General features: G+C 35.4%; 1 protein-coding gene across 5 annotated transcripts in view; it reads left to right on the top strand.

Moving 5' to 3' along the window:
* The window catches only part of ash1 (histone-lysine N-methyltransferase ash1), a 498,911-nt gene extending 477,115 nt beyond the window's left edge, over positions 1–21,796 (top strand). For all 5 annotated transcript variants that reach the window (XM_069848493.1, XM_069848495.1, XM_069848496.1 and 2 more), the window contains one exon: positions 18,633–21,796. In XM_069848493.1, coding sequence (XP_069704594.1) covers positions 18,633–18,773 — 141 coding nt within the window. In that variant the 3' untranslated portion in view covers positions 18,774–21,796. The remainder of the gene's footprint in view (positions 1–18,632) is intronic.
* The last annotated feature ends 385 nt before the right edge of the window (positions 21,797–22,181 follow it).

Raw genomic sequence — 22,181 nt, forward strand, 5'->3', positions numbered from 1 at the left:
GTAACTTAACCGGTGCAAATGTGCAAGCATGAGTGTGTGTGAATAACAGAATATTAATTTTTCTCAACTTTCCCTTGCGGAGAAGATTGAAGTGAAATTTGTATATACCAAAATCTACTGCAGCGCCCCCAATCCACAAGTTCACGAGCCGCCATTGCCTATACCATGGTTTAATCACCACTACTATAACGTACTTTGTGTGACATTGGAGTCAATCTGTGTATGAAAGTGATTTTGATGACTGTGCACAGAAAGGAGTAAGGAAATTGGACAAAAGAAAGGAATAAAAGAGAATAAAATCTAACTACATGAAGCACATTGAAGATTGCATGCCATACATCACAAAATGTGCTCCTGAATCAGAATAATTCTGAGCAGAAGTCTTGATCTGGGTTTATTCACTATACCGAGTGCAATACTTAATGGCATATGAAGGATATCCAGTACTGTGGGAACTGTGTATATCAGGGACCTGTTTAATAAAAGCTAATGTTCTTGTAATACTAGTGTTTGACTTGTTATTTTGTCTAGTGTACAAGTATCTTGTATTGATAGTGATGATAATAGTGAAAGGCACTAGTCCGAAGTTGAGTGTCAAAGTAGATACAAGTTTTCTCAATGTGGGCTAATGATTCAGGAAGCAATGAGTTTGATGTTATCAAAATACAACATGGAAGGGTACCAGTATATAGGTTAAGAATAAACTTTGGATTCGATACTTATACAGTAAAACTTTATTCATAAATTTCTCACTTACACATTTTTCACACTTATATGTATTTTTTTCTGAAGTTCCTGCAAAATTCCTATACTTTCCATGTTAATTTATTTCAGTTATACACTTTTCGTTTATACATTTAACGATCGTATTTTAAACCCTGAGAGGTACAAAACTTCATTTATATTATGTTCTAATTAAATTTTGCTCGAAATTTGGTTTGTCGTGAAAATGTTGTTTACTTTGTAAGTTATTTTTCTGCTTGGAACATATATCACTTCACGTTTATGAATTAAACCACTTATACCAGCTTCAAGCAACATCTTTATACACACAGAGGGAGAGAGAAATTAAATATGAAAGAATTACACTACAGTCTACACAAAACTAGAAAGGTAATGACAGTTCAGCGACTTCAAGGCATCACCATGGCAACTGCTCAAACCAGCCAACTAGAGTCCATAGCAACAGGTCGGCATTGTAGAGCCAACACGTTGTAGCCAGCTGTTTTGTTTGGAGGAGTTTAATCTTCGTTACCGTGTCACAGAAGGTATTGGCATTCTGTTATGGCTGTTTTCGTAGTTATTCCAGCGGCATGTGTATTTATATTATCGACTACATTAAAAAAGATGTCAATTTCACTACGAGATGCGGAATCTTCCACGGCATTGTTTCTTCTTTGCACAATATCGTAAAGAATTTAGGTTTTAAATATAAAAAAAAAAGTAAATGGCCGCAAGATGTTAATGAGAGAACATTTTTGTTGTTTCATCATTGCTCAAGGTTCTGTAAAACAAAGTTTTACTTAAGTATACCTCGGAAAGTCAACATATTGCCTGCGTGAGTTTTTAAAATCAAATGTCCATATTTTGAGTAACATAACTCCAATTAGTGATATGATTGCGAAGGGATTAATTTATTACCTCTCTTGTAAGATCCAATATGTGTCAGAGGAAGAACAATTCTTTGTGTATTTCTTAAGTCTGATTAGTGAAATATGTTACTATCAGCGATGTATGCTATGGAAGAGGAAAGGAACTGTCCACTCTACCCCATTATCTCTTGACTTAGTTGCCTTATGAGTGATCAATTATGAGGCTGAAACCTGTCTTCGGACAGTTGACTAAACAACTTGTAGGATCATCAAAAATAAGATCACCATCATCTTTCGCCCTATTTAAGTCATCGGGATAAAATGAAATACTCGTAGACCTAATTGATTTCGCGTCATTTTTACTGATACAGTACTAATATCTGAAACACCTGGCTCAGATAAACCACACGCCCCCCCCCCCACCCCACTATTTTCTGTGCTGTTCGACACATTATGACACTCAGATTTATGTAGGCCTGTCACTTCACCATGAGACATTACCAGTTGATGTAAGGTAGTCCAGGTAGTAATTATTATTATTATTATTATTATTATTATTATTATTATTATTATATTTATCTAGTCAAAGAGTCCATATGATACAAATTTACGAGTTGGCGTCAGCTGCTAACATGTAAGTTCCAACACGGCATACAGGCAGCTCAACCACCACACCACACAACTTCACAGCGTCGCTCCCTTCCCTCGAGTTAGAGAGGGTACTGTCAATACCTTTCTAGTTTTGTATAGACTGTAGACTCTCGATAATCCGGCCTCCTCCTAATATACTTCCTATCACTTCTGCTGTAACAGTTTTTTGTGCCATGTGTTATACTGTATTGCTTATGCACATATATACATTTTATAATATATGTACACATGTGCCTGCCACGCAGTCATATGTGGAATGTTCTAGTTTCGATTTACAAGTGCAGGTGGAATGATTGGCGCAGCTTATAACATTGCATTAAATGACATTTTTAAGCATTCTCGCTAATCTGGCACCTATCTGTGGAAGGAATAGCCGGATTAACAAGTCTACTGTATATACAGGACAGAGCAGTCTTAAGCAAGTTGCAGAGGAAGTCGGTTCGCTTTGTGCAAGTCAGGGGATAGTAACGAGTAGCTGAGGCGTCGACCTGTGTTAAACAGGTGAATAGTGTGTGTAATACTGAAATGGAGGACAGTATAGTGAAACAAGACCTAATGGAAATGAAGGAGAGCATGGCAGAGCTAGGGAAGAAGATGGAAGAAATTCAACTGGAAAACGAAATTCTGAAAAGCAAATGGGATCACTTTGAGGTGGAAAAGAGGAGAAAAAAATTGTTATTTTTCGGGATAGAAGAAAAAGATAGAGAACAGAGTATTGATACATACGAGAAGATATTAGGAGTGTTTTGGGAGTGTTTTGGTATGGACGTGAGCGATGGACAAGTACAGGATGCATTTAGAGTAGGAAAGAAGCAAATACAAAATACAGAACAAGTTAGGGCAATATTAGTAAAATTTAAGAGTTTGGTTACGAAGGAGAGGATTATGAAGAATAGAAGAATGCTAGGGAACACAACGATCAGAATAGATGACAACTGGAGCTACGAGGTGAGAAGTAGAAAACGAGTTCTAATCCCTTTTCTTAAAGCAGCACGGAAAAATGGACAATTCGCGAAACTCATCAAGGACAAAATTAAGATAAACAAATTGGTTTTTAGTGTAGAGGAGTGCTTAGTAATGTTAAAGGAACCGATCGTAGACTCAGAAGAAAAGGAAGGGAACAGAAAATTTTTTAAAGAAAAAAATCAAGAATATTGTATCTAGAGGCGAGGTTAGTGACACAAGTGTGGTGGGTGTACGCGAGTCAATTGTAAACGTATCAAACTCAGCGAAAATTTCCGGAAAGCAGGCAGTGACGTCAACTGAAGAAGAAACAGGAGTGACGCGAACTGGTATTCAGCAAGTTCAGCAAGCCCAGCAGAACAAGACCTCAATGCAAGTGAATGGAAATAGTGGACATCAGATGGGAGCAATTCCGAAGCGGGTGAAAGAACTAAGATGTAAATAGAGGCTGACTAGAAGTAGAGTAACGCAAGTAGGAGATAGTTCAGAGAGCAGTGATGAAGGAAGAGGGGAAAACAAGGTGAAAAAACAGTATGACTTAAGGAAATGGTGTGGAGGGGAAATAAATCATGAGAGAAGAAAACTAAGACCTAAAAAGTAGCAGTGTGGAAAAGGGAGTAGTGAAAAGTGCAAATAATTAGAGATGTAGAGTGAGGGGGGGTTACAGTATTTTTGGTATAATGATGGGTTAGGAGTAAAGTAGAGGAAGAATTGATGAAAGACAAGAAAAGACTAGTGGAAGAATTGCAATTATAAATTAAAAATAAGTAATGTCCCAATTGACTTGTAAGAGAGGCATGTAAAACGGGGAGACGGCACTGTATACTAATTATGTGAAGTGCTGCCTCACCGAAAGGTATATTGCTTGAAGACAAATATATACATTTATACAGGACGGAGCATACAATAACTTTGAAATTAAACTTAACAGTAAATCAGTCTCTTTAGCACTGAACAAACCATCAGCTGTTGATCGCAGAATATGGATGGCCTCACTTTAGTTGGAATGTTTATGTTTTGATTAGGGTAATGAAAACCATGCAAGACAATAAGTTGATTTTCTGGCTTCCTACGCATCGCATGAATATTAGACCTGTACAGTCGTGACCAGGAAATTGAGCCCCTTTTGTTTGTAATATCCTCACATTTATATTTGAAGTATATTTTTCTAGTGTAAATAGCATATTCCATGTTCTTAGCTCATCGTAAGTAACAAGCGTGCACCATGCTGGTGGGTGGGGAGTAAATAGCATACCCCGCCTTCATATGCCATCAAGCATTGCACATTGTGTGATTAAGTGTGAATTTTACCCATTCTTTAAATCATGTACCTAGATGCAATACGCAGTAAAATGATTATGTTGGATTCTATATCACATTTAATTTTACACAGATTAAGAAGCATGATCTCAGTAAAGATCAGTGTACAGAAATTATTAATGTTCAAACCAACTAACTTGTCACAGAGTTTGAAGACTTCTCATAATTTCAACTCAGCAGCATTGAATGAAATTCATATTTTTATGAAGAGCTTCACAGTTCTCTAACATATATATGTATGTGTGTGATATATTTTAGAATGGCTGAAGGGAAAGCTCATAAAAAGTCATGGATGCACAGTGGAGGAGCGTTGCTGTGAATAAAAAAAAAATAAAACTAGATACCAAAGAATAAAAATAAAACAACAAAAACAGAATTATCGTACACTATTACATATTAAAAGAAATTGCTGTCAAGGCAATGAAGATGATTACGAATCTGAATTTTCAAGTTAGATGTTTCTTCACTCCCATTCTTTTACAATTTCGATGTAGTTGTTTTCCAAGGCATTGAACCATCTAACTAATATTAATAACATTGTGCAATTATTCAATCCATAGAAATATCTATGCTGTTTCATGTCTCACGTTATTTTTTTTTAATGTACACTACAGTTGTATTAACTACAGCAAACCACTGTGCATGCTTGCTCTCTTCCCCTTGTTCCAACTGATGTAACAATACAGTGAACATCATGATACATTTTTGCAGCTCTTGTTACTTGTACATAAGCGTATATGTCGTTTGTAAATATATGTGTACAGTAGTGGCAAAAAAAAATCGGACCGGCCCTTGTAGCTGATTTCAGAGCCTTGTTCACTACAGAGCACGATAGACTACTAACTAAGATTTTCGTGGTTCGAATCCTACCTGGGAAGGAAACTTTTTTTTGTTCCTTATTCAAATTTATTCCCAATACTTTTCGATTGCAGCAATATTTTACTACTTAATTAACTTATTATTCCCAGAACATGAATTTTACCAGCAATCGAAAAGTATTGGGAATAAATTTGAATAAGGAACAAAAAAAGTTTCCTTCTCAGGCAGGATTCGAACCACGAAAGTCTTAGTTACCAGTCTATCGTGCTCTGGAGTGAACAAGGCTCTGAAATCAGCTACAAGGGTCGGTCCGGTTTTTTTTTTTTTGCCACTTTTGTACATTAAGTTCTACACGGAAATTAAATGTGTTTTAAATTGTTAAGTTGTTGCATGTTAATCAGTATCCTTCATTGGAACATACATGAGGAAGTTACAAAATTCATTTTCAGATATTAAAATATAAATGAGCATCCTTTTCCTGTGATTCCTGCTGCATCCATAGGATTTGGAATCATTGTTAAAAATAAACCTACTTAACAAACAGAACAATATAATCTCACTAGAGTATCAAAATTGTGAAAAATTACGTAGTTAGTCTATGCATATGAGTGAGTGGCAGTGAAAAATACAAATTTTCTCCTTCTTGCTCTGGAAAAAAATGTTTTATTGCAACTAAAACCCATTATTGTCCTACCTAGAGCTACCATCTTCTTTATTTCACATAAATTACGTCAATTGTTTATTATTCTTTTTTATATTTATTATCATCTTATAGCTTTCAGGTAGTGATTTCCTCACACTTCTGTATATGGTTCACCACTATACTTGATTACATTCGATCACATATCCCACTATATTTTATCTCTCATCAATATCTCCTGGCATCATCCAATACATAAAGTTGAACTCTACTTCAGTCTACCATTTCATTCGTCCATCCTTTATGACATATAGTATTTTAAACTCTTCACCTTCTTTATCTACCCTCTAGCCCAGTGTTTCTCAAACTTTTTTGAAGTGTGGACCACTTTTTTAAGTCAGAGCAATTCTGCGGACCACCTTACTCTTGTTCCCTTCGAAAACAAATGTATAATTTTTGTAGCATATTTTAATACTAGTATACTTATATTTTAAAATACAATTAATTAATTAATTAATTAATTATAATACTTCGATAATTATATTTTTGTAGCCAATCACAAGTAACTTATAAAAATTCTGTGCATTGTTGATTCATCGCTTGCATGTTAGCAGTTAGTTGTTTGAAATCATTCTTATGTGGTACATGCTAGTAGTTGTCCATGTCTCTGTTAAATAGTGCCCATTATAAATATTGGAAAACTGGCTTTGATCCGGATCTTTGAAAAGAAAGGAACATGATGATACACTTCATTTAGACAGTGCTAATAGTTCAGAAGCTGTGTGTGAAGAAATATATTATACTGCCATTAAAGAAATGTCTAGTCCTACTAGTAGCTATTAAAAGAAAAAATAATTTCGTAAATATAATAAGAGTTATTTGAAACTTGGATTTACTTGGTGTGGCAATGAGAGTGAACCAAAACCTCGGTGCATTGTTTGTTACGAAGTGCTTTCAAATGAGTGTATGAAACCCCCGAAATTGAAATGGTACTTACAGACAAAACATGCAAGTGTAAAAAGTAAACCTGTTGGATTTTAAAATAGACGGAGTCTAAAATTTTTTATATCGTCATCTGGAAAAACAAATAAAAAAAGAATGCAGAAACATGCCCGATTTTCAACACGTAAAGATGCAATTTGGCACATTCTATTATTGGTGTACGACGTACAGTACATGCCCATTTCATGGGTGTCGGCAAAACTATTAAGAAGGTCATAAATACATGAAAAGGTTCGGTACTTTGGTCCTCTGTTATGAATTCGGGTGGTCCCTGGCTGGGTTACAGCCTCGGCACCAGATATGCAGGGAAAAGATGGCGAGAAACGCCATGTTCATAGTGCTTTAAATCCCTCTTTTGTTGAAGGACGACAAGGACAGAACTCAAGGACCATAGGTGGTTCGCGGACCATAGTTTGAGAAACGCTGCTCTAGCCCATTTGTAATAACTATGTAATACTGTGTACATTACTCTTGTTTAGAAACATCCTCGGCTAGAATTTACTAAGCCTCCTCCCATAACATTGCTATCTTTCATTCTTATTATCTCTAATTTTCTGTTTAACTTCAAAACATTTTTATCTCCAACTAATATTCAATAATTACCTATTTTTTCGTCTACATTACCCTGTTATATTATTAAGTGTTTCAATGTTCGAATGTTTGTGATACGTCCTTGTTATCACTTCTTCATTTCACTTATCACTTTTTCACTTTCTGCCTACTCCACTTCCCGTATTCTTCCTATTTCTACTACATGAAACATTGAATATTCTTTACTTACTATTTCTAAATCATTTCAGTGTAAATATCTTTACTACTTTTGTTCTCATTGGTTTATTCAATTCATATTCCCCTTAACACTTAACTATTTCTCTATCTTATTCCCGGTTCTGCTTCAGTAACACTTACTGATTGAATCCTCACAATTTTTTGATCAGGTATAATACTTCCATCTAGATCAGATTCTTCCTCTAGTTCACTTATTGCAATTCACACATCTCTGTTTGCACTTTCTTGTTCCTTTACCTATCTAATAATCTCGCTAAACTTTTTATAAGTTTCCTCTATTTTTTAAACCATATTTAGTACTCTATCGATATTGCCCACAGTCGCTGGACTTGGATGATCGCTATCCTTCACTGTTATACGCTCCTCTTCTTAACAGTTGTTTTGCCCCTTTACTCGGAATTAAACCATATTGTGCTTTGCGAATTTTTTTATTCTCTTTAGTCTGGACCTTGCGCAGCCACTAGTCCACTACATATTTTACATTAACTCTGATGTTGTCTTTTTAGGTCAGTTGCTCTTTTTGCTTGAGTTCATTCTCCTCTTCTGGTTTCGATTCCCGTTGTGTGTGTTTCTCTGTCTGCCTCTGAAACGTTATTTAATCCAAACTCAGAATTATTTACATTCTCCTAACAAAACTCCAGGAGGTCATAGTACCTCCCGTTGGCTTTCAATTTATTTTCACAGATCTTAGCAAAAAGTCCCTTATTCCTAGCCACCTTCATGAACAGTAGCAGTAATGTGTGCCTGCTTTTTGTTTCACAGTTTACGTCTTTTTCAACCCTTATCTTCGTTTTCCTTAATTTTCTTAAATTACTTAAGATTATTTCTCTCATTCTGGTACTTACGTAACTTGTTAGAATAGTCTACGTTAAGATTAATTGTTACAATTATTAGAATAGGTTCGAATTCTCCACTCCTAACTTCACTTCTCTCATTTTCTATCACTTCGCCTCGTTGTAGCTCTTCATTCATTTTATATTGTAACTTCTACTTCACCACTAGCTCACAGATCGAATTTCCTCTCTACGCTGTTCTGTCCTGCTTCGTCCACACTCAGCCAATGCTCAACGATGACTGAATTGCTCATTAAGTACATCTCATTGCAATAAGTGCCACTCCCCCTCCTTTTTTTTTTTTAACCAGTAAGAGTATATTTCAGAAGTTACGATAGAAATTCAAAGTGCTACATGGATCATAAACTTTGTATATATTCGAGGGACAGATAACACTGAGTCACATTAAAATATTTAATTAAAGAACTGGAGGGCATGGAAGTAGAGATAGTTGCTTTCATAAAAGAACTATAAAATATAATACACATTAAGAGATATTTTCTTAACAGACTATCTCCTTTCAGTAAAGTGATATTTATGACTGATGTGACCAGTCTAAACATCATTCCTGAAAACGACATTTTGGAGAAGATGTGGAACTACACTTTGGTGCATTGTATCTGAAAATAATTACGCGAGCATGGAATAGATGTCAAAAGTACGTAATATGAAAGTAATTTTATGGGAAGCAAATGGAAATTTTAATTGTAAAGTACTTTGTTGAATTTATGTCTAAAGTGTAAATTATTTATAACTGTTATTGCATGTGCGACAGAGCAACTGACTCTGACAGATCCTGGTTTGTGGGGGTAATTTTCTCGTTGCCAGAAGTTCCTGAACGGCGTCTTGTCAGAGTGAGTATTGGGTCTTTGTCACAGATAAAAAGACAGTCGAATCATTGTGCCAGCCACACCACCGAGATCGTGAAGCATGTAGTGGTAACTCCATGCCCCCATGCGTCGTCTTACAGGTCTCTAATGGGGATAGTTTTATTTATTTATTACTATTATTGCATATACTTAAGTTTGTGAGCTGAACAATTTCAAACAATTCAATTCAAACTCCTTAAATTGGACCACATTTTGCAGAAAGGAACCAACCCACATTATACCTAAACTGAGAAAAATACACTTTAAAGTTAAACGTGAGTGATAAATTCACAAGTAAATATAACTACATGCTTATTGCTTTAACTAAAAGCATATTATACTAAGTGTCTTTGTTCAAAATGTGGATCCTTGAAATTATTTAATTATTGAGACATTAAATTTGTTTGTGGATTGGTTCCTTTCTGCAGAATATGGTCCAATTGTATATTTAATTTCATATTTAACGAAGTTGTGAAATATAAACTACAACCATAATGTTAATACATATTCTGTAAAATATGGCTATGGTGGTGGTGATGGTTGCGGCAGTAGTGGTGGTGGTGGGGGGTGGGGGCAGCGGCAGTTGTTGCCAGCATATTGCAAATCACATAAGTGTAATCCTCAGGCATAGTGAAGGAATTTGATCAATAATATTGATGTTAGATGTACTGTACTGGAATATATTTTCTTCTCGATTGTCCAACAAAAATCATTTGCGTCAGAAATTAGACTTTTTAAATACATCATGATTTCCTAGATATATGCCGGACTTTTATTTTTTATACATATGTTTGCATAATAATATATGTTGAATTGCTTTCAATAAGATGCTAACCTCTTGAGAACCGTATTCTTCATTCAGTTTTGAGTGGACTCACTAATTTAGGGAAGGAGCACAATAATACTAGAACTCTTACAGAATATTCTGTATTACCATTTAGTCCATGCGTCAACCTGATATAGGTAACAAGTGAACTTTTGAGTTCCATTAAGTGTCGATTCCAAATGAAATAGCACTCCATGCAATTAAACATTTATACTGTAAGTACCGTGCAGAATGTTTCAGTAGGATATCCCATTTTTAAACAGGTCTATTGATTGACTGAATAATAAAACATTAACGTAAGCAAGTGTAAATGAGGGGTTATCTCTGGGAAAATAACTTACAGTTACAAGATATGTTGGAGACACATTCTTCCCTCTTTCACCATGTTGTCAGATACACTTCTCAACATGTCTATACCAGTATTGCTTGTCTGGAGATCCTAGATGGTTCGGGGTAAGTTTCTATAGACTCTTCCCTTAAGATAGCCACACAGAAAATAATCCGCTAATGTAAAGTCTGGTGACTTTAGAGGCCACAAACCTGTACAGATAGAGGAAGCGCAAAGAAAGCTTGCCCATTTGACTGATGCGCAGAGAACGAACGATATTCGGTCCTCGTGTTGCAATGCTCATTACAGGGCTGCTATGAATCACCTAATGCTGATTATAGGGCGCATTCAAAAGTGCTGTCTTGAGCTGTTCGTATCGTGGAATGTATTGTGCAGAGCGAATAGAAGTGAATGTATGCGTGCATATTCTGCATTTTATCCCTGATATCAGAGTTTTATATAGATCAAAGTGTGTTTGTTAAATAACAGAGTTCTGTATAACATTCTATGTTCTTAACAATGCCCCCCGTTTGGCTCTAAATTAGGAAGTGCTAATAAAACGTTACACAGTCAAATTAGGGAATTGTTTATAACATTTATAAATTTATGAAAAACGAAACAGGCTCCGCTCGTAACATAAGGAGTATATACAGATTAAAATAAACCGACCATAGTACCCTAGTTATCGGAACATTTTAATAAAATCACATAGTATTAGTCCTTAGTGTATTATTACAACATCAAATATCAATTATTACACGATTACATATTTCTTGTAACATCTTTATCATTTCATTCAGTGATTTTATATGTAAAAAAATCGTGTTTCTGTATTTTCAACAATTACATAATATTTCTTATAACATCTTTGTCATTTCATTCAGTGATTTTATATGTAAAAAAATCGTGCTTCTGTATGTTCAATTATATTATGTTATTAGTTACTCTGCAACCAAGTTTAGGTTATGTTACATGCTCTGTTATAAATCTCACTCAAAACATCAAGCCAGCAAACGACTGAGAACTGTCGACAGTTTGCCAATCGAAGCGAGGTCGAGTGCACCCGAATGTTTCCGAAAGTTAGTGCAGCTTTCCGTGGCAAGCTCTTCTTGCATCTACTCTTGGTTTCACAAGTAAAGAACCTTCGTTGCAGGGTTGGGTTCAGGAAGCCATAAATCTGACTGACACGCTCCCCCAATTAGTGAAACTGTGGACAAAGATACCGCCAGGAGACCGCCGAGAATGCTGTGTTGTGAATTTTCCATTTTTGAAAGAATCCAACCAGTTGCAAAAGAAAATACTTTTAAAAGAGTCCAGCCAAAAGCAAACGTGGCAACAGCTTCCCCTAACTGGCCTGTCAATCACTGTCATCTGTACAGAAGTGGTGTGAGGCCAGGGTTCTTTACTTGTGGAGCCGAGAGTACTCTAACATGGTCCTTGGAGAAGCTGCTGATATGTGTCGTGGATTCATTAGAAATGTGGTATATGGCATCATCCTGTTGAAAATATCCCTGCATAAGTTCAGTGTTGTCTAGTTGCTCCACAAAGTCCGTGAAAATGTTCTTATAAACAGCAGTTGTACAGTCTCGTCAAAGAAAATTGGTCCAATGATCCTGTGACCATATATTGCACACCACACTCCAACTTTACCTGGTAGTGATGGTAACCATGAGACAATCACATGAGGATTTTCTGATACCCCTATCCTTTTTTACACATATCCTGAGAGATTAATGGTTACTGTATGTGACAACAATGAACATTGTAAATTATGTATCGAAGGCAATCTACCATCTGCCAATATCCACTGAAACCCCTGATTTCGTGCATCATTTCAGTGTACTTGCAATTTAAAAGTGGCCTATGAACACAGAATTATAACTAATAATTAAAAAGTGGAATACCTCACTGAAACACTCTGTACTTAACCTTTTATTCATTACATGTTCTAACAAAATTCATTTCCTATACAGATCATTTCTCTCTCAACACTGCCTATGTTATCTAACTTTCCTATTTTCCAAATTTTGCAATCATGAAAAGTAATTAACTTCTTTTAAGAATTTATACTCTTGAATTAATAAACATCTTACCAATATAAAAATATTGGAGTGCAAGAGGTCAAATGACTTAATGTCAAACGCCTGGCATTAGAAAACAACAACTACTCTTGAATTAATTTATTTCGATCTAACTACGAAATTATTATAACCTCATAATTGCACATCATTATTGTGATTATTAGAGTTAAATAGTGTCATTCACTATGTGAGTCAGCCAAATGGATGTATTTGAAAGTCATATTGAGGTTAAAATTTAGATAAGTTAGAGTTTATATAGTAATAATTATTTTATATTTCATTCTACAACTTATAAATTAATATGGAAACAAATTTTCTGTTATTTCACATTGCAAGCTTGTAATTCCACTAATATTTTCGATTTTTTAAAAATCATCTTCAGGTGGAGAGACATGAATTAACAAATTGAGCATAGGTGATGTACAAGAAGAGACATATGTGCTTAAGTTAAGTTAAAAATATATAATATAAAAACAATGTAAAATTATGTAAGGTGTGGTTCAAAATCATTTTAACAAGTAATAAAACATTTGTAAAGTTTATAAACTAATAGACCACACTGCATGAATCTTTTGATGTCACATAACCAGACTCAATCGTAAAATGCACATATTGAAAATCAAATGTTTAAAATTTAAACTTAAACTCATTTGTGATACCATGTTCAGAAGAGAGGTCTTTAAAACAATGCAAGTATTGACATTCTATATGTTTGTTGATCAGTCACTCATATCGATGAGGTGTATATGACATGATGTTAAGAGAAGGATTCCATGTAGTGCACACGATCAGCCACATCCAATGTAACACTTCGATGAGATGGTTCTGACATCTGACTCTACATCCTTCTTTTAACATCATGTCATATGCACCTCATCGATATGAGTGACTGACCAACAAACATATAGAATGTCAATACTTGCATTGTTTTAAAGACCTCTCTTCTGAACATGGTATCATTAATGGGTTTAAGTTTAAATTTTAAACATTTGGTTTTCAATATGTGCATTTTACGATTGAGTCTGGTTATGTGACATCAAAAGATTCATGCAGTGTGGTCTATTAGTTTATAAACTTTACAAATGTTTTATTTACATGTTAAAATGATTTTGAACCACACCTTACATAATTTTACATTGTTTTTATATGTTTTTAACTTAACTTAAGCGCATATGTTTCTTCTTGTATTTCACCTATGCTCAATTTGTTAATTCATGTCTCTCCACCTGAAGATGATTTTTAAAAAATCGAAAATATTAGTGGAATTATACTGTAATCTTGTAATGTGAATTAGCAGAAAATTTGTTTCTGTATTAATTGATGAGTTGTAGACTGAAACTATAAAATAATTATTACTATACAGTCCACACCTGTGGAGTAACGGTCAGCACGTCTGGCCGCGAAACCAGGTGGCCCGGGTTCGAATCCCGGTCGGGGCAAGTTACCTGGTTGAGGTTTTTTCCGGGGTTTTCCCTCAACCCAATACAAGCAAATGCTGGGTAACTTTCGGTGCTGGACCCCGGATTCATTTCACCGGCATTATCACCTTCATTTCATTCAGACGCTAAATAACCTAGATGTTGGTAAAGCGTCGTAAAATAACCCAATAAAATAAAAACTATACAAATGGATTTAAACCATTTGCAATGACTCCAACAAGTAGGATACTCTTCATGCCTCACGCTTCTTCTTTCACCGGAATATAAAAATATAACCAATCTTCGAAGAACAAATGCTTGCAAAATACTATTTCATTAAGTAACAGTTGCTCATAATACAGAATATTGCAAAGTTTCTCCTTGAAACGACACAACGTTTTTGTGTATTTTGATCTGTAATAGGAATTTTTTCATTATTTTATTTCACAGAGCATAAGAATGGCATGTCTGTGGTAGAATATATTATTCATAGCAAACGGCATTTACAGCAGATGATCAAGAATTCACTTCCTACATTCATGTAGCGTTGAATGTCCGTCCATGTCTTGATTGGGACTGACACCACCACTATCATATTGTAATTGTTGTGGTTGTTTTTGCTTGCATTGAATGGGTGTGCAAAATAACATAAAGTTGGTCTTCTTTCATCAGTAATCGAAATTTGGTCAACCTAGAGAAGCCAAATTAGAAGCAACTGTGTTAATTCAAACGAACTGTTCTTACTCAAAATTGTCTCAGGAAAAAACTTCTTAAAAGTAGGTTAAACTCGGTGAGTTATTGTGTGTGTGGTTGTGTATGCATGCGCGGTTTTTTGGAGGGGATTGAAGTTTGGGAGAGGAGGAACAATTTATGTGTGCATGCATGCGCTTATAAGCTATTACTTATTGAAATGTAATAATATAGGCTTAAAATCCTATTCGTAAGATTTCTATTCATGTGAACTGTAACTTTAAAAAATTCCCATTTTCAAACCTGTTATGTTATTATACACATGATCCACAGAAAACCTCCGTGATTATAAATGGGTATATCATCTCTGTCAGTAGTCTTATGTACATAAAAATGGTGACATTAAAAAGAGCAATTCAAAAATGTTATAGTGCATACCTCACAAACACTCAATGTCATGTCACGCAGCAGACATCAGGGCAATATTCACTCAATGGCATTGCAGATATGATGTCGCAGTTCTTGCATATGCCGAGGTGATGGAGGTATATAGATGATATCTTTTACATAACTCCATAAGAAGTTACGGACATTCAATTCAAGTCAGGGGACCTCGGTGTCCAATTGCAAAAGACAATGGCTTGGTCTCCAGCATGCAGATCTACTCTCCTGCCAGTTGTGTGTTAGGATGGTTACGAATATTTGCTACAAGCACTGATTCAATATGAAAAACTTATCAGATTACCAGGAAACAATTGACATTCATACAGTCCTCTCTGTAGATTGAAAACTCAAAAAAGTTTCATATCCATTGTTCAAGAATTAAAACAGAAAATCAATATCCCGAATTTAAAAGAAAACTTACAAATTAAACCAAACCCTTTAACTCTATTAAATATAGAATATAATCTAAATTTAACAGAAGACATACTGAAATCAGAAGTAAACACTGAAATACTGAAACAATTGTCTTTAGAGACAATTAATATCAGGTACCCTCCACAAAACTGGCTTCATTTATGCACCGACGGATCCTTGATCTCCAGAGAACAAGTGCCGGTGCAGGTGTTACGTGCTGTCTCTTCTCACTTTATAGATCTCTTGGATATGGAACAACAAGTTTTGATGGTGAAATCATTGCAATAAGGGAAAGTCTCAGGAATCTTCTATGCCACATCAATAAATTTAGGAATGCAGTTATATTGTCAGACTCCAAAGCAGCTATTCTATCAATAGTCTCTAAACACACACCTTCATCTCAAACAGCAGAAATAACTAAAATGCTATCTCAATTAATATCACTCAATAAAAGAATTGTATTCCAATGGATACCATCCCATTGTGGAATCCTGGGAAACGAGAATGCAGATGCTTTAGCAAAGAAGGGCAGCACTGCTACTTACAGACCTGTTACTAAATCTACGTATTACTCTGTGAAGAGATTTATTAAATCTACATACTTAGACTTCAACAAACAAAATTTGATAACTCAATCCCAAGGGAAAAAATGGAACTCTCTGCATCATAATCCACAGTTAATTCCCGATTTACCACGAAAATCGTCTGTAGCTGCATTTAGATTGGCAACAGGCCATGATTGTTTGGCCAAACACCTGCATAGAATTGGAATATATCAGTCCCGTAACTGCCCATTGTGCAACTCAAACCAAGAAATGGATTTGGAACACCTCAAAATCTGTGCTTCAATGGCTGGCCATGATAATATCTTTGAAAAATATTGGAGTGCAAGAGGTCAAATGACTTCATTGTCAAATGCCTGGCATTAGAAAACAACAACAACATATTTGCTACAATGCAATAATGCAAAAATAATAAAAGACTGACAAACCCGAACAAACAAAATCTGTATTAACAGCTACTATTCACTTATGCTGACATCTATAGTTTTTGCCAGCAATCAGACACACTGCAATATTCAAAATAAGGATTCCTTGAGTCATCCTTTCTTGTGACATTAGTATAAGGTAAGGCAGAATGAACTCATGATTTTGACTTACGTAATATCCATCCTATAACTGGAGTGGATTGAAGCCAGGCATGACATAACATTAGTCAAGGTATACCATTTAAAGGTAAAATATAAATTATTTGGGTTTACATGACAACGATTTCTTTGTTACTGAAATCAACAAATCTGAATTATTTCAGTAAATGTACTGAATAAACATGCCTCCTTGGTCAGCAGAACATCGGGCATTCACTATTGAAACGTTCTTTAAAAATGGAGACTCAGTGATAACACAGCGATTATTCAGGCGAGATTTCAACATTGCAAGACATGGGAGAGTTCCGGGTCACAACACAATAACTGGATTGAGAAATTACGAATGACAGCTTCTGCAAGAGACGACAAACTTGTATGCAGAGCTCGAACTGTGCGTAAACCGGAAAATATCGAAAGAGTGGGTGCTGCTGTCATCCGCAGTTCAGAACAGTCTGCTGTTGCTCGTAACATATCCAACAGGCGTCTTCATCGGACATTGCATGAAGACTTAAATTACCGGCCGTACAAAATTCAAATAGTGCAAGAGTTGTCGGACCGAGACTTCATCTCAAGAATGGAATTTTGCAATGAATTTATTCATTTAATGAACGAAGGTACAGGAATTATTCGTCACTTAATAATGTCAGACGAAGCTCACTTTGAATTGTCTGGTAGTGTAAACAAGCTCATCATGCTTACTGAAGCATTCACAGTCCTCCTGAACTGCATGTGAAACCATTTAGCCAGAAGGTGATAGTTTGGCGTGGATATTGACATTCATTATAATGGGTCCTTATTTTTTTAAGTATGCAAATGGTCATGCTGTTACTGTGACATCTGACCAATACATTAGTATGCTGACTGAATTCTTCTTTCCATTGTTACGTCGTCGTAATATTGACATCGCCAGAATTTGTTATCAACACGACGGGATGACATCACACAGCTTGGAATTTGATGGAGACTCTATGACCGAGTTTGGACACAGGATCATTTCCCTCTTTGGTGATATCTCTTGGCCAGCTCGTTCACTTGATTTGACTGCTTGTGACTTTTTTTTGTGGAGTTATTTAAAGAGCAAAGTGTACGAAACTCATTCAGCAGATTTAAATATCCTGAAGCAGGGAATTAGGGAACAAATTGATGAAATTCCTCCAGACATGCTACTGCGCATCATGGAAAATATGACTCGGGTGAGAGAGTGCATCAGTGTCAATGGACGACAGCTGGCATGCGTTATTTTCACGAATTAACTTTGAATTTGTGCTCTATAAAAATGGCAAACTTGTGCCTCCTAATTGATAGGTCTTTCAATAAATGTTAATGGCAAGTAGTGAAGATTTCAAAATCATGAGTTCATTTACCCTCACCTTCTAAAAAGTCCATAATGTATACCATTATGAAGTTAAACCCATTTGTAATCATGGAGGGTTTCTGTGGACATACTGTATACAACATTCTTAATTAAGTATGTGATATTATCAAGCTAAAAGCTGTAGTTTGGAAAAAAATAATCTATATATTGGTTAGAATGAGTTGCAGATTATGTTATAGGAGAATTGTTTAAAGCGTCTCACTCTTTTATTGTGTAATATAGGAGAAAACGGTGAAATGCCTGATAATCAAGAGATGTTAGTCGCATCCTGTTTGTGGTATATAGTCATCACTTTCTGTTGTTATAATGAAACTTAGAATTAATCATGACGAAATTTTGTTATAAAATCTTATTGTAAATATTTATAATTTAAACGTGTGTCACTATTGTATTGATTAAGGGTTTCATAGTTTGTTTTGCTCCTGTTACAGCGAGCAGAGCAAAAGCAGCGTCTGAATATGATCCTGCTGCGGCTGTTGGCGCGCCTGCCTGGCAAGCAACCTCTGGATTTGTCTTTTCTTCTGGAACCTGGCCGCAGGCACCGCAAAAAAACTTCTATCTTGAACCCTTGAGAATGGCTCCTGTAAGGGGGGTTGGGATGAGCAGGGTATTCTGTCCTTGTCCATAATGAGATGAACTTTTAAATTATTTCATGAACTCAACTTTATTTGTATGTGAGCTAATTTTATCTCATTAAGAGTGATGACAGACGAGAAGATAATGAACTATAATTGGTTAAACTGTTTGATGTTTCATGAACTATTCGGTATTCGGCCCAACCCCTGCCCCCAGATGGTGCAACTGAAATCCATGATTTGCAGTTGTAAGTCTAAGTTTGGTTCATGTGCTGTTGTATTTTACTTGCAGTGTAAACAAGGTAATTTTATTTTGAAGCGAGGACTTATTAGTTGTCCATCCATCTGAGGGTTGTCTGTGCAAGTAGCCATTCTCAGAACACGACTATCTTCCAAACTGAAGACATGCATTAATCAAAATGAGGATTACAGTGCATACCTTTATGAAACTGAATTCGTCCAATTACACTGGATACACAGATTGTCAAAATGTATATGATACATACTCAGAAAATTATGAGTGATGTTTCAGATCGAAGAGATTTTAATATTAAAGAACGATTTTTATAGTCATAAGATTATTGTGAGGTTAAAAGTTTTCTGTTTGACGTTCAGAGGAGGGACTGCAAGAGAGGTAGCAGCGCTGTCAGGTCAGGAAGTAGCATGGATGTCAACTCTGCTTGGCATTGTGAGTATTAAGTGATTACGAAATACATGATTGAAAAAATTCTTGTATAGGCAGCTCAAATTGACTTTCTACACTTAAAACAAATGACATCTTTTGTTAACTACTAATCAGTATGCATTTTAGTTTTGTCAAATAACTTGGATAAACCAAACTATAAGAATGTTGCTTCATTGTACACTGTGAAGGAAGGCATTCTCTATTTTATATCCTAGAAATGTAATTTCTAAACAATATACTATTTAATTTTAAATATAACCCATATGCATTTCACCTTCTGTGAACTCAGAAAAACCGAAACACATAGACACAGAGTAATTTTAATTGACGCATTGGAAGAAGTTCATCACTCTACAAATAGTACCAATGACTGCAATGATAATTTAGAAACCACCTAACACGTTCATCTTGTTTGGTTCAGTCACTTACTTTTAATCTAAAGTACTAATTTTATTTCCACACTATTTTGTTAACATTATGTAACATTGCTGAAGTTAATAGCAAGGAATTTATCAATTTTTTTTCCCCCCCAATGCCACCAGGTTGTCTTTTCGACATTTCTGGTCTTCTCTCCTGGCCGTGGCTTAGTTGTAACCCACTTCTGAGGTTGGGGCGCCTGGAAGGCGAAGTTACATTACCCCGATGATATGATAGGATGATTATGATAATGTGGTGCCAGGAGAGGTCTTAAATCTAAACTTAACCTAAATTCCAGACCATGGACGAACACAGGAATAATCCCCTTTAAGGAAAAATTCCTGTGCTCTAACTGGGAATCGAACCCGAGACCTCATGAACTATAGCCAGAAGCTCTGACCACTAGACCGTGAGGCTGGTCGGAATTTATTAAATTTAGAATTGATAAAAAACTGAAGTATGTAAAGAATTTTCTCCGTTAAACTCTTTTATTGAGGAAAATAGTAGGTGAACAAAATGGTTGCATGTTCACCAGAAAAATGTCATTAGTACAAAATAGGTGAGAAGTAAGCTTTTCTTTATCCAAAGGTTTTACTATACTTTGAAATGAGAACAATCAGTCCAGAGTATATTGAAGTTAAGATTGGTTGGTGTCTTCCATAGTGTGTCAGTAGTTATGGTGTGCACTGTGTCCTCTCTTCAGATTCCATAACCGTGAAATCGGCTGAGAACAGACTTTATGTTGTAGCAGTAGTGAGCCGGCACCCAATATGTGCAGTTTCTTTGCACAGCTATCTGATTGTGGCTAAAGTGAAAAATATAATTATATATTTCTTATGTTTGACTGCTGTATGGTATGGGCCAGTTGTCTCTAGGAAAAGAAAATAGCTCGGGAAGATGTTTACCTCATAATATAATTCCTTGTGTTTTATGCAATACTGGCCTGTATATGTATGCCCCAAATACATCATATCAAACAATGGATACCGAGGTGCCATATTGGCATGCAAGTTTAATATTTTTTGCTCTCATATGTCTCTCAATATATTTGTCAGTCATGTTATGATTTTAATTCTTCTTGTGTGCTGTGTGGATTGAATGTATGTCGTGTGCATGAAATCACAAGTATGCCTCGTGCATTATGAAGTAATTTAAGGTAAACAAAGTACAAAATTAATGTTAAAACTGTACTGGTTGAAGATGACAATGTTTGTGTCTGGGACGCACTCTGAAATTTTAAATGATTGTTTGGCTTAAAAAAGAATTTTTAGGCCACCTCGTGAAATGTTTCTTACTGAGGAGAGAAAGTCTATTTTTATGCTAGTCACAAAAAGTGGGAACTATTTTTCTGCATGCCAAGTTGTCTCTTAATGTTTCATAAGAAATCTGGCGTGGCCAGTTGTAATTTTTTTTATATTGTTGAAACTAATTCCAGTGCAGTGTATTGAGGCATAAAACACATAAGTGTGGGTGCATTTGTACAGTATGAAATACTGAAGTGTTGTAATTTATTTGTACAGTTTTCTGGCAGAGTATTCGATACTCGTGTATTAAGTGTTCTGGTGTACAGAGTGCAGAGCTGATGTGGACAGGCTGTAAATAATGTTAGATTGCTCCGTGCTTCTTAGTGAATGCAAACTTTATCTTGTATTAACTATTGATGGATTTTTTATTATTTGAAATTCATTTTAATGACCTAATTAGCACATGTCTTAGAATGTGTAAAATGGGCCTGCAAATGTCTGCACAGACCATTCATTGAATGTATCACAAGAGCAATATAAAAAACCCACTCCCACCCTAATTGTGGTCTCGAAACAATTTCAAATTAGTGGCAATGACAAAATGATATTGGTACTGTTGATAATGTAGCAGTATAGCTGTAGATGAGAAGGATTAATTATAAGCATTATTATTATTATTATTATTATTATTATTATTATTATTATTATCATCATCATCATCAGTAATAATATAACAGCAGCAACAAAATAAGGAGTAGTACTTATTTCATTGTATACATTCCAATATATTGTGCTATAAGTTGTAAGTCCCTCCATCCATCTGTGTCCAGGTTTTATATATAGATTTTAATTTTCAGGCTCAGCACTTCGTTGTCACAGATTTACACACTGTTTCTTTCAATTTTAAATAAACGTGTCTTCACTTGTAAAATACACAGCTTAATTTCCCCTGTAACATGAAGAAATATTTTTTTTATAACTGTTAAAATGTATTGTATCACAGTAAATCAAGACATCACATGTACAAAATTACCAAATACAGTATTTGACCTTTCAAGG

The sequence above is a fragment of the Periplaneta americana genome, chromosome 15 (genome assembly GCF_040183065.1).
Source record: "Periplaneta americana isolate PAMFEO1 chromosome 15, P.americana_PAMFEO1_priV1, whole genome shotgun sequence".
In the NCBI taxonomy this organism is placed as follows: Eukaryota; Metazoa; Arthropoda; class Insecta; order Blattodea; family Blattidae; genus Periplaneta; species Periplaneta americana.